Below are 24,949 nucleotides of genomic sequence, written 5' to 3' on the forward strand. Positions count from 1 at the left end.
TCCTCTGTATACGGTGCATTCGAAAGTATTCAGACCCCTTCACATTTCCCCACATCATTTTTGTTACGTTACAGCCTTATTCTAAAATTGATTCAATTGTTTTTTCCCCCTCATCATTCCACACAAAATACCCCATAATGACAAAACAAAAACAGTTTTTGAGAAATGTTTGCTCCTATTCTTCTCTGCAGATCCTCATAAGCTCTGCCAGGTTGGATGGGGAGCGTTGCTGCACAGCTATTTTCAGCTGGGTTCTTTCGGGTTCAAGTCTGTGCTCTGGCTGGGCCACTCAAGGACATTCAGAGACTTGTCCCAAAGCCACTCCTGTTTTGTCTTGGCTGTGTGCTTAGGGTCGTTGACTTGTTGGAAGGTGAACCTTCGCCCCAGTCTGAGGTCCTGAGCGCTCTGAAACAGGCTTTCATCAAGGATCTCTCTGTACTTTGCTCTGTTCATCTTTCCCTCGATTCTGATTAGTCTCCCAGTCCCAGCCGCTGAAAAATCATCCCCACAGCATCATGCTGCACTACCATGTTTCACCTTAGGGATGGTGCCAGGTTTCCTCCAGATGTGAGACTTGGCATTCAGGCCAAAGAGTTCAATATTGGTTTCATCAGACCAGAGAATCTTGTTTCTCATGGTCTGAGAGTCTTTAGGTGCCTTTTGGCCGACTCCAACCGGGCTGTCATGTGGCTTTTAATGAGGATTGGCTTCTGGTGGTTCCAAACTTATTCCATTTAAGAATGATGGTGGCCACTGTGTTCTTGGGGACCTTCAAAGCTGCAGAAATGTTTTGGTACCCTTACCCAGATGTGTGCCTCGACACAATCCTGTCTCTGAGCTCTACGGACAATTCATTCGACCTCATAGCTTGGTTTTTGCTCTGACATGCACTGTCAACTGTGGGCCCTTATATAGACAGGTGTGTGCCTTTCCAAATCATGTCCAATCAATTTAATTTACCACAGGTAGACTCCAGTCAAGATGTAGAAACATCTCGAGGATGATCAATAGAAACAGGATGCACCTGAGCTCCATTTCGAGTCTCATAGCATACCTTATCTGAATAAGGTATTTTAATATATATACACACACACTGTACATACATTTGCAAAACATAAAAAATCTAAAACTGTTTTCGCTTTGTCATTATGGGGTGTTGTGTGTAGATTGCAGAGGAAATGTTTTATTCAATACATTTTAGAATAAGGCTGTAACGTAACAAAATGTGGTACAAAGTAAAAGGGGTCTGAATACTTTCCAAAAGGCACTGGTAATACGAAGATATTAACAAAGATTCAACGTCATTTTGGGTAAATTAGACCACACGGGTGAGGATGTTACAAATCAAACAAGGTCATCCTAGAGGTGATTGACTATAGTATATTGCAACAGAATACCGCACTAGGATTTCTCTATGGGTTGTAGAATGGAGCGTATCAGGACAGTGAATACGCTGTCGATTCTGTTGTGTTCCAGGGCTATGTCAAAAATAACGTCATCAAGATGAACAGCTCCACAAGTTCACAAATGTCCTTGTGGTCCAAGGTAAGGTTGACTGCAAGGCAATACACACCCCTACCTAATCCAATGGAAAGATCCGCAACTCTGCAAGGTCAAGGACAATGGAGCTCCACCTGCGGAGAATCAAATCACATGGTGTGAGCTGTCTTTCTCACACACACACACACACTTTGGATCGATAGAAACAGGATCACAGGGAGGGAATATATATATATATATATGCGTAGCACCACTAAGTCATAAAACTGAAGGTCTTCACTGTGCCTGGATGTCATAACAGCACTGAGCTAACACTGTGTCAATGACTTTCGCAGAATCACACACCTGGCCATTTGGGATCCACAACTGTATGGTGGAAAAAATGTATTTGTACACTAGCATGCATACACCCACCCACCCACACACACACACAGCAACATTAGCAACAAGAGGTTCGCCTCGTACCTACGACCGCAGCACAGCTGTGCTTAAAAAGTTAAAACCCACTCTCTCCCGTGTACAATTTCTTCATAGTGAAATTCTTGTGTTCGCTCTGCAATGTTTTACAGGGAACTTCAAACTAACGTTTCAGTCAACAGATACAGTCAACCAATTAAAACTTGCAATCAAACCATTTAAATGACGCAAAAGGCTGAGACCTATTGAGACACCTCCACGTGACGAATGTTATTTATCCATTTTCTCATCTAGACAAATGTGTACTTTTCTACATTCAACATATTTGCTGTTATTCGCATCCATTAATTTAGCTGGAACGACGAGGTGTCTTTGTTCACACAAAAACCATGGTTCTCTTTACCTGTATCCAACAGTGTAAATTATTCATTCCTAAGCAAGGTAATACTATTGATCTGAGGTTGGACATCCAGGAAGTCTGAGTGGAACAGCCCCTGGAGCAGTCTGAGTGGCCCCTGGAGCAGTCTGAGTGGCCCCTGGAGCAGTCTGAGTGGCCCCTGGAGCAGTCTGAGTGGAACAGCCCCTGGAGCAGTCTGAGTGGCCCCTGGAGCAGTCTGAGTGGCCCCTGGAGCAGTCTGAGTGGACCCTGGAGCAGTCTGAGTGGCCCCTGGAGCAGTCTGAGTGGCCCCTGGAGCAGTCTGAGTGGCCCCTGGAGCAGTTTGAGTGGCCCCTGGAGCAGTCTGAGTGGCCCCTGGAGCAGGCTGAGTGGCCCCTGGAGCAGTCTGAGTGGAACAGCCCCTGGAGCAGTCGGAGTGGCCCCTGGAGCAGTCTGAGTGGAACAGCCCCTGGAGCTCACTCTGGGAGGTAATATTCTTACTGAAACATTGAAAGACATTCAAATAATCACCAGATCAATGTAATATGAAAGAAAGCTTGTTTCTATACAGCACATAGCACTTGTTTTTTCCTCACTTACTGCAAAGCCATTTGTAATGTACTATTCGAATGAAAAAGGTGCGGTAGCCATGGAAACTGTTATCGTTGATCCAGAGACAAGAGCCTCCACAAGGCTGTGCAACTGCTGTGTCTCCTGGCGACTAAGGGCGTCCCTCTGTGAAGAAGTTTGTCCTTTCCAGGGGAAAACGAGGAGATGGCAAGATTTGTTGCTACTTGTAATGCAGGCTCTGGCCAAGAGAGTGATTGATACACGCAAAAGTATTTATTTTGCAAAGTGAACACTGAGAAGTGCTGAGAAGGCATTTTCCATACTAATTTCACAAAGTAGGGGATATAAGTATTGGCCCTTGGTGGCACCGGTGACATAGTGGAATAGGTAATGGACGACTTTCATTACTCACATCTCCAGACGTTAACTGTGGCAACCTGTCAGAAGTAGCTGTCCCATATATAACCATAGTGTTCCCGCTCCTCCAATATCTTTAAGCGGCTGACAGCTTGGAGCAGGTCAGGTGCCAACGCAAAGGACAGGAGGCTTTAGTTGGTGTAATGGGAAAACAAGGGGATGGATTTAATCACATTTCAAATGGAAAGGGGGGATACCTAGTCAGTTGTACAACTGAATGCATTTCAACTGAAATGTGTCTTCCGCATTTAACCCAACCCCTCTGACGCTGCCAATGTTATTACGCCACAGCTTTAAAATGTGCACTTGAAGATTAAACAAAATATATGAGACTTTGAGAGTCAGAAAATAGGCTAATGTGTTTGATTCATTGGGACTACATGTACATTTCAGTCATTTAGCAGACACTCTTATGCAGAGCGACTAGGGTTAAGTACCTTGCTCATCGACAGGTTTTTCACTAAGTTGGCTCAGGGATTTGAACCAATGACCTTTCGGTTAAAGGCCCAATGCGCTTAATCGCTAGACTACCTGCCACCCTTAAGCTTTAAACCTGGACACTTTTCTCTCCACCAACCAGAGGGGTGTGAACAGTTTGTGTCAGGAACAGTGCTTGTTCCCATAGAAATAGACATGGGTGGCCGCGAGATGTTCCCCAATGCTGGAAGGGGGGGCTGAGTGAAAGACTTTGGGAACCCCTTCTCTACATGTGTTCGGTAGACTTTCTCCTCACAGATTTATGATTCCAGTTTTAAGAAGAAACCCCTGTATGCAGTCAGTAGACAAATAAAACAGATAGGTCTACCTGCCTACTGCATGAACTGGTTTGATTGAATCATGCTCCCATTTAGTTGTTTTCAAAATTCAATTGGGTCCATTGGATTTTGCACAATGGTACAATAACTGCTGCACCCATTTTAGTCCTTCACCAGTCCTCCTGAAACCTAGATAATTAGCTATCATTAGTATGGTATTAAGACTTTACAATGGCTTGGGAAGTCAACTTGTAACACATCTGTTAGTCTGTAAAGCTTATTTCCTGCAATTCTATACATTTTGCCATTTGTCCGTCGGACTACCAGATGGTGAAGCGTGAGTCCAATGGTGGCGAGCTTTATACCAAACCAGCCGATGCTTGGCATTGCGCATGGTGATCCTAGGCTTGTGTGCGGCTGCTCGGCTATGGAAACCCATTTCAGGAAGCTCCCGGGGAACAGCTCTTGTGCTGATGTTGCTTCCAGAGGAAGTTTGGAACTCAGTAGTGAGTATTGCAACCAAGGACAGATGATTTTTACGCGCTACATGTTTCAGCACTTGACGGTCCAGTTCTGTGAGCTTCTGTGGCCTGCCACTTCACGGCTTAGCCGTTGCTACTCCTAGACGTTTCCACTTCACAATATCGGCACCTACAGTTGCCAGGGCAACTCAAGCAGGGCAGAAATTTGATGAACTGAATTGTTGGAAAGGTGGCATCCTAGTATGGTTCCATGTTGAAAGTTACTCTTCAGTAAGGCCATTCTACTGCCAATGATTGTCTGTGGAGATTGCATGGCTGTGTGTAGGATTTTATACACCTGTCAGCAACGGGTGTGGCTGAAATAGCCAAATCCACTCATTTGAAGGGGTGTCCACATACTTTTGTATATACAGTACCAGTTATTCAAGGATTTTCTTTATTTTTACTATTTTCTACATCGTAGAATAATAGTGAAGACATCAAAACAATGAAATAACATATGGCATCATGTAGCAAACAATTTTTTTTTTTATCAAATCAAAATAAATTTGAGATTTGAGATTCTTCTATATTATGGCAAAAACAGCTCAAATAAGGAAAAATAAATGACAGTCCATCATTACTTTAAGACATGAAGGCCAGTAAATACGGAACATTTCAAGAACTTTGAAAGTATCTTCAAGTGCAGTCGCAAAAACCACCAAGTGCTATGATGAAACTGTCTCTCATGAGGACCGCCACAGGACAGGAAAACCCAGAGGTACCTCTGCTGCAGAGGATAAGTTCATTAGAGTTAACTGCACCTCAGATTGCAGCCCAAATAAATGCTTCACAGAGTTCAAGTAAGAGACACATCTCAACATCAACTGTTCAGAGGAGAATGCGTGAATGAAATTGCTGTAAAGAAACCACCACTAAAGGACACCAATAAGAATAAGAGACTTGCTTGGGCCAAGAAACACGAGCAATGGACATTAGACCGGTGGAACTCTGTTGTTTGGTCTGATAAGCACAAATTTGAGTATTTGGTTCCAACCACTGTGTTATTGGGAGACACAGAGTTGGTGAATGGATGATCTACGCATGTGTGGTTCCCACCGTGAAGCATGGAGGAGGAGGTGTGATGGTGTGGGGGTGCTTTGCTGGTAACACTGTGATTTACTTACAATTCAAGGCACACCTAACCAGCATTCTGCAGCGATACGCCATCCCATGGGTTTGTGCTTAGTGGGACTATCATTTGTTTTTCAACAGGACAATGACCCAAAACACACCTCCAGGCTGTGTAAGGACCAACAAGGAGAGTGATGGTGCTGCATCAGAAGGCCACAATCACCCGACCTCAACCCAATTGAGAGGGTTTGGGATGAGATGGACCGCAGAACATACATACATATATATATATATATATATATATATATATATATATATATATATAGACACAAATATTGGGGGAGGGGGGACTGCCCCACCCCCCAGCCAACCCCTCAGGCGCGCCCCAGAGTTTGGGAACCACTCACGTAGAGTACCAAAAACCTTTCTAAAATGAATTGACTACAGGGAAAAGATATATGCCACACACACACACACACACACACACACACACACACACACACACACACACACACACACACACACACACACACACACACACACACACACACACACACACATTTGATTGGATTTGATTGAATTCACCCTCGGGAAGTGATAAATGAGCAATGAAAATGGAATTAGCAGAACTGTCATCTGTATGCTAAATGTTTACACTGAACCAGCCCCTATGATAAACACTGTATGACCACTATTGACCTGTTCTGAATGTTTTTATTATGAATTGAACATGATGTATTGCATTTCTTCTCAGTCTATAGAATATTGCCTACATGCAGTAAGAGTGAACTGCTAGAATGATTAAGGAACAATCTGGCTAAATGTAATACCATCAACAGATCTTTAGAAACTAAGGGTTTATTCGTTTCAAGCTTTAGGGGGAGGGGTTTGTATGGTAATGGGATGTATTGAATTGCCATACACCTGTCCGGCATCCAGACAGTCTCAGTAAGATTAATGCACACTCATGGAGTCTCAGACAGTAGTGGATGCTTGTTTTGCTGCAAGGGTTAGCTGCTGTGACTCAACATGCAATGACACCATAGCTCCTAGACAAAAGCACAATATTCCAACTAATCACTAATGTGCAACAAAAAATGTTCCATAATAATACCGTGTAAATGATTGATGTGATTGGATTGGTTATTTGCTAGTTATAAAGCCCCTTCATTATAACAAATAAATAAATATATATGTTCTGTCTGTCATGTCCGTCATTTAAATGAACTTAAAAACAAAAAAACATAAAACATCTAGAAAATGGCATTTCGATTGACATTTTGCGCACTGCACCTGTGGCTAGATAGCAATTATTCCTATTAGGCTGTTTGGCAAATAGAAAATTTGGCCAATTTAAAATTCATGTCACACACATCTGTTCACAGACACTATGGTGGCACCCAGCAACCATCCAGGCGTTAACATGATGGTCAGCATAGGATACTATACAATAGAAGCGCGCATCCTACCTTGCACGACTACTACCTCCGTATTGAAAGACACCTCTTTGTTTGAAGAGCTCGGAGTGGGTTCATCTCCCTCGAACAGTTGGTTCACCTCGCCCTGGATGTCTGACACGTTACGGCCACTGTCGCTCTTGGAAAAGGCGGTCACGGTAAACCTCTGGCTCATGGTGTCTCCGGTGGTACCTCACAACCGCGAAACAAGCGGCGAGTCTCCTGCCTTGGCGGCGCACCCGTGGAGGAATTCACCGAGGACGCAGATGGACACGCAGATCGAAGCTCCTGACAGCTGTTGAGAAGGTTGTACACCGACCCAAGTGATTGTCCTCGGTATCATTGACTAGATCTCTGTACGCAACAAGTTTCCCTCTCTCTTGTCTTTGGAAACTGCGGCGTTTTGTTCGTTGATATGAGATATTGAATGATGAGAATAAGCTATCACATCAACCAGTGTCTAGAAACGGTTGTGCGCCTGGGTCCTAAAGCCGGTGTGATATAGATACATAGATAGAATAGATAGCCATACCTTTTACCATGAATAACAATGTTCCCTTTACCATGAATGACAATGTTCCCCTTGTGCGTCTAACCATGTGCATTAGCCCCATAATGTAAGCAATGCCACTTGTATAGTTATCTCCCTTATTGCCTATAAGTCATTTAATTTATTATGTGAAGAAATGAGAGGTGGTAATGAAGTATCCAATTTCTTGATAGGCTTTGCAGTGTTTGAAATAAGAATGTTCCTACACTGAACAAAAATATAAATGTAAAGTGCTGGTCAAATATTTCATGAGCAGAAATAAAAGATCACAGAAATGTTCAATACGCACCAAAAGCTTATTTCTCTCAAATGTTGTGCTAAAATGAAAGATGTTTTTCTTTGGCTATCACATGGAGATGAGTCTACGTTGTTCCCAGGTCTATCCAATTTTAATATGTCACGAAGATGCTGTTAGTGAGCATTTCGCCTTGTCAAGATAATCCATCCACCTGACAGGTGTGGCATATCAAGAAGCTGATTAAACAGCATGATCATTACACAGGTGCGTCTTGTGTTGGGTACAATAAAATGTGCAGTTTTGTCGCACAACAATGTCTCAAGCTTTGATAGAGCGTGCAATTGGCATATTGACTGCAGAAATGTCCACCAGAGCTTTTGCTCCAGATAATATAATGTTAATTTCTCTACCATAAGCCGCCTCCAACATTGTTCTAGAGAATGTGGAAGTACATCCACCCGGTCTCATAAATGCAGACCATGTGTAACCATGCCAGCCCAGGACATCCACATCCAGCTTCTTCACCTGTGGGATCTTCTGAGACCAGCCACCCGGACAGCTGATGAAACTATGGGTTTGCACAACCAAAGCATTTCTGAACAAATTGTCATAAACCGGCTCAGGGAAGCTCATCTGTGTACTCGTCGTCCTCACCAGGGTCTTGACTTGACTGCAGTTCAGCGTCATAACCGACTTCAGTGGGAAAATGCTCACCTTCGATGGCCGCTGAAGAAGTGTGCTCTTCACGGATGAAGCCCGGTTTCAACTGTACCGGGCAGATGGCAGACAGCGTGTATGGCATTGTGTGGGTGAGTGGTTTGCTGATGTCAACATTGTGAACAGAGGGCCCCATGGTGGCGGAGGGGTTATGGTATGGGCAGGCATAAGCTACGGACAACGAACACAATTGCATTTTATCGATGGCAATTTGAATGCACAGAGATAACGTGGTGGGATCCTGAGGCCCATTGTCGTGCCATTCATCCACCGCCATCACCTCATGTTTCACCATGATGATGCATGACCCCATGTCGCAAGGATCTGTACACAATTCCTGGAAGCTAAAAATATCCCATTTCTTCCATAGCCTGCGTACTCAGCTGACATGTCACCCATTGAACATGTTTGGGATGCTCTGGATCAACATGTACAACAGCGTGTTCCAGTTCCCGCCAATATCCAGCAACTTCGTACAGACATAGAAGAGGAGAAGGACAACATTCTACAGGTCATAATCAGCAGCCTGATCAACTCTATAGGAAGGAGATGTGTCACGCTGCATGAGGCAAATGGTGGTCACACCAGATACTGACAGGTTTTCTGATCCATGCCTCTACCTTTTTTAAAGGCATGTGACCAACAGATGCATATCTGTAATCCCAGTTATGTTGTCACGTGTGCTCCCTCTCCGTCCTCTAGGTCACCAGGCTTCTCGTTATGGCGCACACCTGTCACCATCGTTATGTGCATCTGCACGTCATCAGACTCACCTGGACTCCATCACCTCCTTGATTACCTGCCCTATATATGTCACTCCCGTTGGTTCCTTCCCCAGGTGTTATTGTTTCTGTGTCATGGCTGTGCGTTCGAGTTTCTTGGTTTGTATTATGTTACATTTATTTATTAAAACACTCACTCCCTGAACTTGCTTCCCGACTCTCAGCTTGTTACACATGTGAAATCCATAGATTAGGGGATAATGAATTCATTTAAATTTGAATTGATTTCCTTATATGACGTGTAACTCAGTAAAATCTCTGAAATTGTTGTTTATATTTTTGTTCAGTGTATTTTCATAAAATAGCAGTGGAGGAAAAAGTACTGACTTGTCATACTTGAGTAAAAGTTTCGATACCTTAATAGAAAATGACTCAAGTAAAAGTCACCCAGTAAAATTCTACTTGAGTAGAAGTATAAAAGTATTTGGTTTTAAATATACTTAAGTATCAAAAGTTAAATTATGAATAATAAAACATTCCTTATATTAAGCAAACCAGACGCCACCATTGTCTTGTTTTTTCAATTTACGGATAGCCAGAGGCACACTCCAACACTCAGACATCATTTACAAACAAAGCATGTGTGTTTAGTGAGTCTGCCAGATCAGAGGCAGTAGGGAGGACCAAGAATGTTCTCTTGATAAGTGTGTGAATTTAACCATTTTCTGTCCTGCTAAGCATTCAAAATGTAGCAAGTACTTTTGGGTGTCAGGGAAAATATATGGAGTAAAAAGTACATTATTTTATTTAGGAATGTACTTAAGTAAAAGTAATCAAAAATATAAATAATAAAGTAAAGTACAGATACCCCCAAAAACGATTTAAGTCGTACTTTAAAGTGGTTTTACTTAAGTACTTTACACCACTGCCTATTCATACCAGTATAATAGTAATAATAATAATATTGTATTATTAATATATGCATGTATATTAAATAATTGTATTATTATTAGTATTGCTACGGTAGTTAAGTCTGCCTTCGACCTACTCATTACCACAACTATAGAATAATGACTTTACCACAATGGAATCACATGACTAAGTTTGAGGGAACGCCATGGGAAGAGGAACGTTTGCGTTGAATGGTTGTTGGGACTCGCGTGGAGCCTACCTTTTATGCAAGTTATGTTTTTATTCTCAAAATCTTTATTGTAACGTTAATGTAGCCTACTCTGGAATATTTTGTAGTATTTTATTTTAACTTGAATTTGAAGCAGATTGACTGGGTCAATTTGCAGTGTGGACTTTGCACGGACATAAACGAAGTTGTGTAAGGTTTCGTTATTGAAAAATTACTTTTTCCAGAGCCTACGTCTTTTTAACGTTACGTTGTATCCTTTGTTGTTGAATATAGCCTATATTTAATCCGTAGTCACAAAGGCTGGAATTGGAACAGAAGGCTGGAAGTACACAGACAATCTCAAAAAGTAAGTGTGTTTTTTTTGTGAGTGACGTTTCAGTTTTGAGCAGTGAGTTTAGTCAACAAGGCCAGACATGTTAATTATGCTGATGATGTACCCTCAAATTGAGGCGTTCTTGCTCAGCCGATGCCAAGGCTCTCAACTCCATAATTATTTCATCCACGGAGTTGAGCGCAGACTATAGAGTTTTCAAATGAATCGGTCGAGTCACTATGCAGTCAATACTTCACAATCCGTGTACCCATGTTTGTCCTCTGTTGTTGCGTGGTTTGTTTCCTGATACATTTTAATAAAACGTTAATAAAATACAACCACCGACTCTTTCCTTGTTGAGATTCAGTTGGCACATGCGCATTCCTGAGTTGCCATTTTAGAGCAACAGCAATTAGTAACAGTTGGTGGTTGTATTTGACAAAGGTTTTATAACAAATATATGGATTTCTGCAAACAAGGAAAGGCACACAAGAACAGAAGACAAAACATAGGTACATGGTAAAGGTTTAAGAATTTACATTTTGAAGTATCGACTGCATATCAACTCGGAAGGAGTCAGATGTTCATTCTAAAACCTCTAGTCTGCACTTAACTCCGTGGATGAAGTCATTGTGAAGTTGAGGTACTTGGCAAGATCAGCCCAGAACTACCAGTGGGTTGATATGACATTGGTATTACACGTTTGAAATGCATGTAGTGGCCTAGTGGATATGACATTGGTATTACATATGTGAACATGAAATTGTAATAACGAGCCTAACATGCTAAATATATTTGAATGATGGTGACTTTGTAGTCAATTACCCTATCAGCATTATACATTGTATGTTGTTTAGTAACAGTAAATACATTTACAATAAGACACCAGATAGATATATAGGTTACACTGAGAACTGTATTGTTTGGAGAATTGAAGTCTACCCACAACTTTTGTTACGTTTTTTATTTCCATACATTTTCATTGAATTCATTCAATATAGTATAGTACTAAAGTATAGTATGGTATAATACCGTGGAACATTCCACAGTTTGTAACTCCACCTTATAAGGATGTCTAATCATATGAAATATTTCCTCCCAATAGTGCATTTGGTGGTCCGACGATACAGGCCCTCCGACAAGGATGCTGTGTTAACCCTGTTCTGTGATGGCATCTTGGAGCACATCAACCCTTCGTTCTATAACGCCATTAGCAACCATGTCAATGTGGGCGTCGCCCTGTTCCTTTCTATGGCTGGGTACATGCTGGGAGGTGGGTCTACTCTCTGGGCCTTGCTGCCGGCTGGAGCCTGGGTAGGTCTGGTCTACTACTGCTGCAGCCAACTGTACGCTAGCTTCGTCAGAGAGAGGCTGCGCACGGACATGCAGGACATTCCAGGATGCTACCTGAGCCACCCCGACAACTGCTTCTGGGTGGCTGAGACTGAGGTCAATGGCTGGGTTGAGATTTTAGGTATGGTGGCCGTTGTGGCCAAAAAGGTGGTGGGAGGAAGAGACGGGGAGATGAGCGGTGAACTATTCAGGATGATTGTATCGAGGAAGTGTCGTCGGACAGGACTCGGTTCCAGGATGACCCAGACGGTTATTGACTTTTGTAAAGAGCGAGGGTTCTCTAAGGTCATCCTGGAAACCAGTTCCATCCAGACTTCTGCAGTGGCCCTGTATAAGAAACTGGGCTTCTCACACATCCTGTCACACACCAAGACGTACTCTCCTGAATGGATGACAATTATATCCCGAGTCACCATTCTGAAGATGGAAAAAGTCATATAGGCCTTCCCATGATTTTGTATAGTAAGCGTTAAGACGTGCAACTTTTTTGTTCTGAAGCACAGATTAGATGTCTTTGAGACAAGAATTAGATGCAATACCGTAGGCCTATATTAGTAACTAGATCGAATAAGCAAAGGTATAAATATAAAATAAAATGGTATAATGTAGCCTATTGAAATATGTTTGAAAATGATGTATTTTCACCATTCGGGTTTCACACTTGTGAGTTGCGACCCCCGCAAAACATTCTCATGGAGGGGGGTTGGGAAACTGCTCTCTCATTGCCACCACCAGCTAAAGAGTTTTCTCCCTAATTGTCTTCCCTATGACCCATGGCTCTCCAAACCTGTTCCTGTAGGTTTTCACTCCAACCCCACTTATAACTAACCTGATTAGGGTTTATCAATCAGCTAATTATTAGAATCAGCTGCACTAGATTAGAGTTGGTGTGAAAATCTACAGGACCTAGGTAGTTCTCCAGGAACAGAATCGGAGAGCCCTACATTAATTTATATATATATATATATATATATATATATATATATATATATATATATATATATATGACCTATATATATAGTATATACTATGACCTATATATAGAGTATATACTATGATCTATATATGACCTATATGTACCATATATACTATATGACCAATATATACTATAGTCCGGGCTCTGTCTGGGCCACTCAAGGACATTCAGAGACTTATTTTGTCCCCCAACACCAAACGCGATCACGACACGCAGGTTAACATATCAAAACAAACTGAACCAATTACATTAATTTGGGGACAGGTCGAAAAGCATTAAACATGTATGGCAATTTAGCTAGTATTGCTAGCTAATTTTTCTCCTATTTTAGCTAGCTTGCTGTGGCTAGCTAATTTGTCCTGAAATATAAACATTGAGTTGTTATTTTACCTGAAATGCACAAGCTCCTTAACTCCGCCAATTAATCCACACATAAAATGGCCAACCAAATCATTTCTAGTCATCTCTCCTCCTTCCAGGCTTTATCATCTTTGAACTTATATGGTGATTGGCATCTGAACTTTCATAGTATTACCATGACTACCGGAAAAACATTTAGTCTTTTAATCACCCACGTGGGTATAACCAATGAGGAGATGGCACGTGAGTACCTGCTTTTATAAACCAATGAGGAGATGGGAGAGGCAGGACATTCAGCGCGATCTGCGTCAGAAATAGAAAGGAGTTCTATTTTAGCCCGTGGCAACGCAGACACGTTGTCGTGCGCGAGCAGTGTGGGTGAAATATTTGAATAACATGGATTTCTAAATTTCATTTTGCACCGCTCGCGCACGCGATGTGTCCGGTCTGGTCAGCATGTGAGATTCTTTAGGTGCCTTTTGGCAAACTCCAAGCAGGCTGTCATGTGCCTTTTACTTAGGAGTGGATTCTGTCTGTCTGTCTACCATAAATGCCTGATTGGTAGAGTGCTACAGAGTCCATCTGGAAGGTTCTCCCATCTCGACCGAGGAACTCTGAGTGACCATTGGGTTCTTGGTCACCTCCTTGACCAAGGCCCTTCTCCCCTGATTGCTCAGTTTGGCCAGGCGACCAACTCTAGGAAGAGTCTTGGTGGTTCCAAACTTCTTCCATTTAATAATGATGGAGGCCACTGTGTTCTTGGGGACCTTCAATGCTGCAGAATTGTTTTGGTACACTTCCTCAGGTCTGTGCCTCGACACAATCCTGTCTCAGAGGTCTACGGACAATTCCTTCGACCTCATGGCTTGGTTTTTGCTCTGACATGCACTGTCAACTGTGGGACCTTATATAGACAGGTGTGTGCCTTTCCAAATCATGTCCAATCAATTGAATTTACCACAAGTGGACTCCAATCAAGTTGTAAAAACATCGTCTGAATGATCAATAAAAACAGGATACACCTGAGTTCTATTTCGAGTCTCATAGCAAACGGTCTGAATACTTACGTAAATATGGTATTTCTGTTTTTTAGTTTTAATACATTTGCAAAAATTTCTATAAACCTGTTTTCACTTTTGACATAATCGGGTATAGTGTGTAGATTGATGAGGAACGGAGCAAAGTACAGAGAGATCCTTGATGAAAACCTGTTACAGAGTGTTCAGGACCTTAGATTAGGGTGAAGGTTCACCTTCCAACAGAACAACGACCCAAAGCACACAGCAAAGAGAAACACGGGAGTGGCTTCAGGACAAGTCTCCGAATGTCATTACATGTCCTCCTCATCCAAAATGACAGAGCTTGAGAGGATCTGCAGAGAAGAATGGGACATGATACAGATGTGCCAAGCTTCTAGCGTCATACCTAAGAAGACTCAAGGCTGTAATCACTGCCAACGGTGCTTCAACAAAGTACTGAGTAAATGTGATATTTCATATATTGATTTTAAATACATTTTTATAAATTTGCCAGCATTTCTAAAAACCTGTTTATGTGTAGATTGATGAGGGGATTTTTTTTTTAAATCCATTCTAGAATAAGGCTGTAATGTAACACAATGTGGAAAAAGTAAAAGGGGTCTGAATGCTTTTCGAATGCACCGTTTACTCTCAGAACAGCCTCAATTCGTCGGGGCATGGACTCTACAAGGTTTCGAAAGCGTTCCACAGGGACGCTAACCCATGTTGACTCCAATGCTTCCCACAGTTGTGTCAAGTTCAAATCAAATGTATTTATATAGCCCTTGATACATCAGCTGATATCTCAAAGTGCTGTACAGAAACCCAGCCTAAAACCCCAAACAGCAAGCAATGCAGTTGTAGAAGTTGGCTGAATATCCTTTGAGTGGTGGACCATTCTTGACACATACAGGAAACTGTTTGAAAAACCTATCAGCGTTACAGTTCTTGACACAGTTAAACCGGTGTACCTGGCACCTTCTACCATACAAACAAGCTTACATTTTTTGTTTTGCCCGTTCACCCTCTGAATGGCACACATACTTGTACACAATCCATGCCTCAATTATCTCAAGGCTTAAAAATCCTCCTTAATTCCTACAGTCAAATGACCTAGTGAGTCATGGGTGGAATGTATTTTTCATAATTTCATAATTAAACATTATTTGAAGTGCTTCTATGTCAAACAATTTTGTTAAATTTCAGTCTTCTGTGATGTATATAAAGCGCAATATTGGGCTGCAAACAGAACATGTAATACATTTCAACTCTATATCTGACATGGTACAGGTGTATTTTGTTTAAGCCCATAACCATGTGTGTGAGGTGTATACTTTTGTTTCAAAGTAGATTTGTTTAAGACTACCAAGAAACACTGTTTGTGACCTTGATTTAGCCTATTGCAGTAAAAAAATGTACCTGTCTCCCCCCCTTCATCTACACAGTTTGAAGTGGATTTACCAGGGGAAATCAATAAGGGATCATAACTTTCACCTGGTCAGTCTATGTCATAGAAGAGCAGATGTTCCTAATGTTTTGTACACTCAGTGTATATTAATATCATGTTAGTCTGCATACCTCTCCCCTGTCAGATCCATTGTTTCTCTCTGGACAGTATGTGTAGTGGCGCAGTGGTCTAAGACACTGCATCTCAGTGCAAGAGGCGTCACTACAGTCCCCGGTTCGAATCCAGGCTGTATCACATCCAGCTGTGATTAGGAGTTCCATAGGGTGGAACACAATTGGCATAGTGTTGTCTGGGGTTTTGCCGCGGTCATTGTTAATAACCATTTATTCTTAATCTTCTTGCCTAGTTAAAGGTTCAATGTAAAACATTTAAATAGTATGTTGTCAATCTTGTGCCGTGTGCCTTAAGCCGATGCCAGCCAGATCACAATCTTGGTTTTAAGTTTTCGTCATCATCATCATTCACCAAAGAAGCCTAATTGAATCTTTAATCACACAAAATGTGTGTTTTCTTGCTGTTGTTGGCAAGACTAGTCGTTAAATGAAACATGAAGTTTGAAGTACCCACCATAAATTAAAGCTTGAATGTATTGTTTGTCTAATAGTGAGACATCCAGATTTTTGCTCTCTGTTCGGCACTAACAGATTCTGGTGTATTACGAAGACTCACGGAGGGGTACTCAGTTTTCTCTGCTCTATATATAGTAGGCATTCATCTTTGACGCATATGGTAAACAATGGGAACTAATGGCTAGTCATTATAATAATTTTTAATAACTCATTTATTAACATTAATAAATTCAACAGTAATGTACAGGTTACTGACAAAATAAAGGAAACACCAAGTATCTTATAGGGCGTGGGGCAACCACGAGCTGCAAGAACAGCTTCAATGCACCTTGGCATTGATTCTACAAGTGTACACCATTCTTCCACGAGAAATTTGGTGTTTTGTTTATGGTGGTGGAAAATACTGTCGCATGCCCTGCAGAATCTCCCATAATTTTTCAATTGGTTTGAGATCTGGTGACTGAGACACACACACACTTTTAAACCCCCTATGCTCCTCTGAGACCCCTCTTTCAAAGTCACTGAGATCTCTTCGTATAGCCATGGTAGCTGAAATATTGGGCAACTGATTCCAGTACATAAATATGTATATATCATCATGTGTTTACATAATTCCTTCATATCTGAGCATTGTTTCAAAAAACAACTATGACTATCAAACTGATATACAGTGAATATATTTAATCTGATTTCAAATGGGATCAAGGATTCTGACTGTGTAACGGCTCTCTTCTATCTCCTCCTCTGACGAAGAGGTAGAACAAGGATCGGACCAAAATGCAGCGTGATGATGATTCATGATACTTTAATGAAGGAAAACTATACATACAGAAACTACAAAAATAACGAAAATGAAATAATGAAAACCAAAACAGCCCTATCTGGTGCAAACACAAAGACAGGAACAAAAACACTCACAGAATATGGCTGCCTAAATATGGTTCCCAATCAGAGACAACGATAAATCACCTGACTCTGATTGAGAACCGCCTCAGGCAGCCATAGACTAATTAGTCACTCCACAAAACCCCAAGACAAAAAACACACCACAATAACCCATGTCACACCCTGGCCTGACCAAATAAAGAAAGAAAACACAAAATACTAAGACCAAGGCGTGACAGAACCCCCCCCTAAGGTGCGGACTCCCGGACGCACCTCAAAACCATAGGGAGGGTCCGGGTGGGCGTCTGTCCATGGTGGCGGCTCCGGCTCGGGACGTGGACCCCCCTCCATAAATGTCTTAGTTCCTCCCCTTCGCGTCCTGGGATAGTCCACCCTCGCCGCCGACCATGGCCTAGTAGTCCTCACCCAGAACACCACTGGACTGAGGGGCAGCTCGGGACTGAGGGGCAGCTCGGGACTGAGGGGCAGCTCGGGACTGAGGTGGCAGCTCGGGACTGAGGGGTAGCTCGGGACTGAGGGGTAGCTTGGGACTGAGGGGAAGCTCGGGACTTAGGGGCAGCTCGGGACTGAGGGGCAGCTCGGGACTGAGGGGCAGCTCGGGACTGAGGTGGCAGCTCGGGACTGAGGGGTAGCTCGGGACTGAGGGGTAGCTTGGGACTGAGGGGCAGCTCGGGACTGAGGGGCAGCTCGGGACTGAGGGGCAGCTCAGCACTGAGGGGCAGCTCGGGACTGAGGGGCAGCTCGGGACTGAGGGGCAGCTCGGGACTGACGGGCAGCTCGGGACTGAGGCAGCTCGGGACTGAGGGGTAGCTCGGGACTAAGGGGTAGCTCGGCACTGAGGGGAAGCTCGGGACTGAGGGGCAGCTCAGCACTGAGGGGCAGCTCAGCACTGAGGGGAAGCCCAGCACTGAGGGAAAGCACAGCACTGAGGGGAAGCCCAGCACTGAGGGAAAGCCCAGCACTGAGGGAAAGCCCAGTACTGAGGGAAAGCCCAGCACTGAGGGAAGGCCCAGCACTGAGGGAAAGCCCAGCACTGAGAGAAAGCTCAGCACTGACAGGAAGCTCAGCACTGAGAGGAAGCTCAGGCAGGTAGTTGGCTCCGGCAGATCCTGGCTGGCTGGCGGATCTGGAAGAGTCTGGTTGACTGGCAGATCTGGAAGAGTCTGGTTGACTGGCAGGTCTGGAAGAGTGGTTGACTGGCAGATCTGGAAGAGTCTGGTTGACTGGCAGATCTGGAAGAATCTGGTTGACTGGCAGGTCTGGAAGATCATGGCTGACTGGCGGATCTAGCTGCTCTGGCTGCTCCATGCAGACTGGCAGCTCTGGCTGCTCCATGCAGATTGGCAGCTCTGGCTGCTCCATGTAGACTGGCAGCTCTGGCTGCTCCATGCAGATTGGCAGCTCTGGCTGCTCCATGCAGACTGGCAGCTCTGGCTGCTCCATGCAGACTGGCAGCTCCATGCAGACTGGCATCTCTGGCTGCTCCATGCAGACTGGCAGCTCTGGCTGCTCCATGCAGACTGACAGCTCTGGCTGCGCAATGCAGACTGACATCTCTGGCTGCTCTATGCAGGCTGACAGCTCAGGCTGCTCCATGCAGGCTGACAGCTCAGGCTGCGCTGAACAGGCAGGAGGCTCCGGCAGCGCTGTAGAGGAGGAAGGTTCTGGCTGCGCTAAACAGGCGGGAGAATCCGGCAGCGCTAAACAGGTGGGAGACTCCAACAGCACTGGAGAGGAGAAAGGCTCCGACAGCGCTGAACAGGCGCGAGACTCCAGCATCGCTGTAGAGGAGGAAGGCTCTGGAAGCGCTGAACAGGCGGGAGACTCCGGCAGCGCTGGAGAGGCGAGGCGCACTGTAGGCCTGATGCGTGGTGCAGGCACAGGTGGAACTGGATAGAGAACACGCACAGGAAGCCTGGTGCGGGGAGCTACCACCGGAGGACTGGTGTGTGGAGGTGGCACTGGATAGACCGGACTGTGCAGGCGCACTGGAGCTCTTGAGCACCGAGCCTGCCCAACCTTACCTGGCTCGATGCCCACTCTAGCCCGACCAATACGAAGAGCTGGTATGTACCGCACCGGGCTATGCACCCGCACTGGAGACACCGTGCGCTCCATAGCATAACACGGTGCCTGCCCGGTCTCTCTAGCCCCCCGGTAAGCACAGGGAGTTTGCGCAGGTATCCTACCTGGCATAGCCATACTCCCTGTAAGCCCCCCCCCAATACATTTTTGGGGCTGACTCTCAGGCTTCCATCCGCTTCGTCGTGCTGCCTCTTCATACCAGCGCCTCTCCGCTTTCTTCGCCTCCAGTTCTTCTTTGGGGCGTCGATATTCACCAGGCTGTGCCCAGGGTCCTTTTCCGTCCAATATCTCCTCCCAAGTCCAGAAGTCCTTTGATCGCTGCTCCTCACGATTAACAGGGGGAGTTGGCTCAGGTCTGAACCCTGACTCTGCCACACTCTCCCTGAGCCCCCCCCAATACATTTTTGGGGCTGACTTTCGGGTTTCCTTGCCAACCGTGTTCCCTCGTAACGTTGGCTCCTCTCTCCGGCTGCCTCTGCTCTCCTAAGTGCCTCCACCTGTTCCCATGGGAGGCGATCTCTTCCAGCCAGTTTCTCCTCCCAAGTGTAACGACCCTTGCCATCCAAAACGTCTTCCCATGTCCATTCCTCCTTTCGCTGCTTCTGCTCTCGCTGTTGCCTGTTACCACGCCGCTCGGTCCGGGTGTGGTGGGTGATTCTGTAACGGCTCTCTTCTATCTCCTCCTCTGACGAAGAGGTAGAACAAGGATCGGACCAAAATGCAGCGTGATGATGATTCATGATACTTTAATGAAGGAAAACTATACATACAGAAACTACAAAAATAACGAAAATGAAATAATGAAAACCGAAACAGCCTTATCTGGTGCAAACACAAAGACAGGAACAATGACCCACAAAAACACTCACAGAATATGGCTGCCTAAATATGGATCCCAATCAGAGACAACGATAAATCACCTGACTCTGATTGAGAACCGCCTCAGGCAGCCATAGACTAATTAGTCACCCCACAAAACCCCAAGACAAAAAACACACCACAATAACCCATGTCACACCCTGGCCTGACCAAATAAAGAAAGAAAACACAAAATACTAAGACCAAGGCGTGACAGACTGGACCGTCAGAATCAGCAGTATCAGCACAGAGACCAAGGTATTGTAGACTCTCTGGTTCTCCTCTCCGTGCCTGTCTTCCTCTCATCCTAAATGGGTATGGAACACATTTTAAGGGTCATTCGATTGAAGGTGCATGGGCAAAAAAACAAGACAATAATGCACAGACTGCTGACACTTACTGTTTTAAAACACATGGATATGTAGTAGATGGCAGAGTTCTATCTCATTTCACAAGCGTCTCAAGAGTATGAGTGCTAATCAAGAATCAGCCCCCCCTGTCCATAATCTGATTTAATTTAATCTGATTTAACAGTCAAAACTGATCCAAGGTTAGCACTCCTGTGCAGTATATACTGTTGAGACACATTTTGAATAGGGGCCTAGACAGGGTTGTGCTACCACATTTGGGGCCCCAGGGCACCGACCTCCGATATCTTTTTGTTTGATGTTGTGGAAATCAGCTAAAGTACTGCATTTCACCACATTTTGCCATGGTGCAGAGAGAAAACTGTAGTCTTATAATGCTATTCTACAAATTTTGCCATGGTGCAGAGAGAAAACTGTAGTTTTATAATGCTATTCTACACATTTTGCCATGGTGCAGAGAGAAAACTGTAGTTTTATAATGCTATTATACACATTTTGCCATGGTGCAGAGAGAAAACTGCAGTTTTATAATGCTATTCTGCACGCTTTGTCATGAAGCTAAGTGAAAATGTTGCCGTTTTAAAGCTAATTTCCTGCAATTCTACACCTCCCAGGGTTGTGGGCCCCTTGGAGGTCGGGGCCTGAGTGCTCATTCAATAGTAGAGGAGATTTGTCTTGATTGTGTCATGCTTGACTACGTTATTATAGGGAGATTACAGCAATTAAGCTGGGCAGTGTAGGTTACAGGCACAATAAGACTATGTGAATTAGACCTGGGTTCAAATACTATTTGAAATCATTGCAAATACTTCAGCTGTGCTTGATTGAGTTTGCAAACCCCGCCCACCTGGCACTCCAGGCAGATTTAAGCAAATGCTGAAAGTATTTTAAGACTTCAAATAGCATTTGAACCCAGGTGTGATGTGAAAGTGGTTAACGTACACAGCATAGCCAGTCCTCTTGCTCCACAGTGGCTAACACCGCCTCATTCACTCTATGATAGAGCCGTTCTCCCTCTGGTGTCTGAAAGGTGAAGAGTCCCTCTCCAGTGTCACACATCCTGGGGAAAATACAGTTTACCATTCATTCTGTGAATGGCCTATGAAAAATGTATTTGGTACAGACTCCCAATACTTACTTACACTTTCAAAAAACGATCATAAATAAGAATTAGCAAATATTTCTAAGCATTACAATCCACAAGAATTATAAAGCATATAATTGCTTATTCACTAAAGATATTATTTTGTGTAATCCAACAATGTTTCATAATCTTAAATAACACATTCTCTTGAGGACCTCTGACTGGACAATGGGCTGGATCGGTATCAACAGTCTTACTTTCACCTATTAAGTCATTTCAGATCAGCTGTTTCAGAGCAGTGGTCACTGGTAATGGAGTAGAGCAGAGGGAAGTCCATTGGAGGTATGCACTAATCACTTCTCTTCAATGGTTAGAAATGAAATGACTGGTATAGTAAATATGTCTATTCCCAGTAGCCCATGTCCAAAGAGTCCCAGGACAGGGTATGAACCCTGCAATCAATCCTACCCCTAGCAGTATACTGTACACACCTCTTGGTCTATGAGGTCACTTATGTATTTAGATGTATGATGTACGGCTCAACATAGAATATCCAATAGGAAGACAGCTACAAACTGTGTTGACTCGGTTATACAGTATATACATTACATTGGTTAATAAAATTCTTATGAAGTGGTTTTATACCCAGATCCTCACCTCCCAGCTTCAAATGTGAACCAGTTTTGACCCCGACCGTAACGGCGAAGTGACTGCAGTGGCCAGGATGTGATTTTGAGACCAGGGTTCTGGGTGTCCCACAGCAAGAGAGTGTCACAAGTGATCTGTAGATTACATTCCCCACTGAAATCCATACACTGTGATGGCTTCATGAACACGTGGAACTGCTCTGGAAAAGAGAACAGAATACATTGATAAGGTGCGATCTGTGATATTTATTTTGGTAGTTTAAACTAAATAAATTGAACAATGTTACTTACATTATGTAATTTATAGTTTCAAAATGTGGTTAAATATTTAGAGCTCCTATGAATGTGAGTGTTTTTGTTTCTTTCTTCGAGCCCTGTCCCTCAGCTTTATATCACGCCAAGTGTAGGCGGCTTGTTGTTTTTCAGATGAAAGATTGGGCCTTTAAAGCATATGTTGCTCATATTTTTCGACCCATTTATTTAAAGCATTTGATCAGTACAGTAGCTTGTGTCATTGCTGGAGTATTATACGAACGTGGTCTATACCTCTGTGATCTCGATGTAGGCTCATGTTCAATAGGACTGGCTCCTCCAAGGGCAGGTCAGTCATTTTAGTCTCCAGACATTCCATTTGTAGCACATTGCACCATTCTTTGGCGTCCAACTCTGTTAGGAGTTGTTGAACGAAACGCTTTTAGAATGTGTTATACTTAAATTATTAAATCATTAAATCATTTCTATTTGTAGTTCGTTGTGTTGACAAAATACATTAGTTCAATTCAGTTCAATTCAATACAACATTAAGTTCATGTTTCCCCAAACTCACCTGAATCACATGCAAACGCCTTTGGTGAGTCATCAATGAACGTCAGAACCACAGCGTGTTTCTTTTTATCCCGTGGGGGTCTGGTAACATTTCTTATTTTTGTGAGGTCTGTCACCTGAAAGAATATAGGACACATGACACAATATTGGCCCTGTTTGTTGCTCCCAAACGTTCTCTTTAATAATAAAGCTTTCATTATATAATAACAACTCTTCAACCAACACAGTCTTTATCAGATTGTTGAAACTATATAATTACCCATATAACTTTTAATAGGATCTCTGTGGTTGAAACATAGTTATTTAATCTCTACAAAGCCACAAAGCTATATGTCAATTTAAACTCACGGCATGCAAACAGTGAGCAAATCTTCTTTATACTTCTAAATATATATATCTCTTCTCATTTTGTTGGGGGGGGGTGGAATAATAATCTCCAAAGACAACCACAGTGGTACACCACTCCAGTATTTCAGTTTGATTGCTTACTTTGTGGTGACATTGGCAGTTAGCCGCCTGTTCATTTGAGAACCTCTCCAATCTCTTGGGTCCTTTACTGGAGTCTCTTCTTAGAACAAGCCAGAACCTCCGATAGATCTGGACAAAAGAGAGAATGATTGAGAAAAGAGTTCATCCACGTTGGGTCCAATGACTTGGTCTGAGGCTGGTTTGAAAACAGGCACTTACCCATAAATGCTTGCTGCGAAAATACACATATCCCTGTTTAACAATGTCATTAAAATACAAATCCATTGCTTGAACCCACCATCAGACACTCATGCTTGGGAGAAACTGGCACACAGAAGTCCCTTTGCTCTCTCTTTATCATGTGTCTCCTCCCGTCTCTGATTTGACAATACAACGCAGTGTAACGCAGGAGAATCGCTATAGCCCAATGCTCATGGGACTATTATGGGACTGGTCTCCTTCTGTGATGTAGATATTATGGGTGAGGCGGTTGGGGGGGCAGACGAGGGAGAGGGGGAGAGAGAGACAGTGAGTCTGAAGTTTATATTCGGTAGGGAAGGATCTCGTCCAAAGAACCAGGATTCTCACATGACCTCTAATTAGTAGCCTGTGAACCTTGAGACTTAAATATAAACGCAAATAAATATATCCTCGATCAAACCCTGTCTCTGTCTGTTTTCCTATTTAAGTGAATCGTGTTAGAAGCAACTCTCCTGTTGCTACGGTACACTCTAGCCTCCTTAATTTCAACTCTGGACCTAGAAGCCAGTTCTACTGACGTTTATTATTATGATTATTATTTCCCCCTAACCCTACCACCCCTCCCTTAATTGGAGTAAACTGATGGACAACAACATCTAGGCTTCTACTTCCAGCTTATACATACTATATTCATATTACAGACACAGTATATTTTACATTAGTTATCTTTTGTTTGTTTTTAGTCCGATCCTTCAGCTACCCTCAACCCCTCCCATCTATCTCTGAAGACCATCTCGTTTTCTATTTGCCATCTATTTGTCAACTCTGCTGTGATGTTTCACAAAAGTTCTGAACCTTTCTATTCTCAGTTTCTACATTTCTACATTGTAATTTCAAGTTTTTTTCTGAGAGTATTATATTATCGATCGATTAACTTTCAGATGACCCAGCAGTGCTATTTGCAGAGTTAACTCCATTTAAATCTTGCAATTCT

At 43.3% G+C, this 24,949-nt stretch overlaps 3 protein-coding genes across 6 annotated transcripts in view; 1 reads left to right on the forward strand and 2 right to left on the reverse strand.

Moving 5' to 3' along the window:
• LOC118399720 (solute carrier family 12 member 5-like) overlaps window positions 1-7,519 on the reverse strand; it is a 355,313-nt gene extending 347,794 nt beyond the window's left edge. The window contains exon 1 of the mRNA XM_052474033.1: window positions 7,100-7,519. Coding sequence (XP_052329993.1) covers window positions 7,100-7,262 — 163 coding nt within the window. The 5' untranslated portion in view covers window positions 7,263-7,519. The remainder of the gene's footprint in view (window positions 1-7,099) is intronic.
• Window positions 7,520-10,412: 2,893 nt separating this feature from the next.
• On the forward strand, window positions 10,413-12,732 carry nat8l2 (N-acetyltransferase 8-like 2). Of its 3 annotated transcripts, none has more exons than XM_035759312.2 (3): window positions 10,413-10,644; window positions 10,747-10,801; window positions 11,874-12,732. In XM_035759312.2, coding segments are annotated over exons 2-3 (690 nt in total). In that variant the 5' UTR covers window positions 10,413-10,644; window positions 10,747-10,800; the 3' UTR covers window positions 12,563-12,732. The 3 variants fall into 3 exon arrangements, with proteins under 3 accessions (XP_035615205.1, XP_035615204.1, XP_035615203.1); XM_035759311.2 differs by having other exon boundaries at window positions 10,421-10,492; window positions 10,729-10,801; XM_035759310.1 differs by lacking the exons at window positions 10,413-10,644; window positions 10,747-10,801 and adding an exon at window positions 11,167-11,280.
• A 7,501-nt stretch (window positions 12,733-20,233) lies between these two features.
• LOC118373226 (docking protein 5-like) lies at window positions 20,234-24,208 on the reverse strand. 2 transcript variants are annotated; one of them, XM_035759314.2, is made up of 7 exons: window positions 24,053-24,208; window positions 23,776-23,883; window positions 23,288-23,402; window positions 23,008-23,127; window positions 22,472-22,661; window positions 21,673-21,790; window positions 20,234-20,669 (listed from the first exon to the last, which is right to left on the reverse strand). In XM_035759314.2, the coding sequence occupies exons 1-7, from the start codon at window positions 24,113-24,115 to the stop codon at window positions 20,604-20,606; spliced, it is 780 nt and encodes a 259-aa protein (XP_035615207.1). In that variant the 5' UTR covers window positions 24,116-24,208; the 3' UTR covers window positions 20,234-20,603. The 2 variants fall into 2 exon arrangements, with proteins under 2 accessions (XP_035615207.1, XP_035615206.1); XM_035759313.2 differs by having other exon boundaries at window positions 23,974-24,183.
• Between the last annotated feature and the right edge of the window lie 741 nt (window positions 24,209-24,949).

This window comes from Oncorhynchus keta, chromosome 21 (assembly GCF_023373465.1).
Source record: "Oncorhynchus keta strain PuntledgeMale-10-30-2019 chromosome 21, Oket_V2, whole genome shotgun sequence".
Taxonomy (NCBI): Eukaryota; Metazoa; Chordata; class Actinopteri; order Salmoniformes; family Salmonidae; genus Oncorhynchus; species Oncorhynchus keta.

What these genes read in the sequence shown, in the direction of transcription:
- nat8l2 (XM_035759310.1), top strand. Translation starts at nt 11,229, where the DNA reads ATGGATTTCTGCAAACAAGGAAAGGCACACAAGAACAGAAGACAAAAC. An exon ending in GAACAGAAGACAAAACATAG is followed by an intron (nt 11,281 to 11,873) that starts GTACATGGTAAA and finishes TCCTCCCAATAG; the next exon opens with TGCATTTGGTGGTCCGACGA.
- LOC118373226 (XM_035759313.2), bottom strand. Translation starts at nt 24,039, where the DNA reads ATGGATTTGTATTTTAATGACATTGTTAAACAGGGATATGTGTATTTT. An exon ending in TTCGCAGCAAGCATTTATGG is followed by an intron (nt 23,884 to 23,973) that starts GTAAGTGCCTGT and finishes TCTTTTGTCCAG; the next exon opens with ATCTATCGGAGGTTCTGGCT. An exon ending in ACTGCCAATGTCACCACAAA is followed by an intron (nt 23,403 to 23,775) that starts GTAAGCAATCAA and finishes ATATTCTTTCAG; the next exon opens with GTGACAGACCTCACAAAAAT.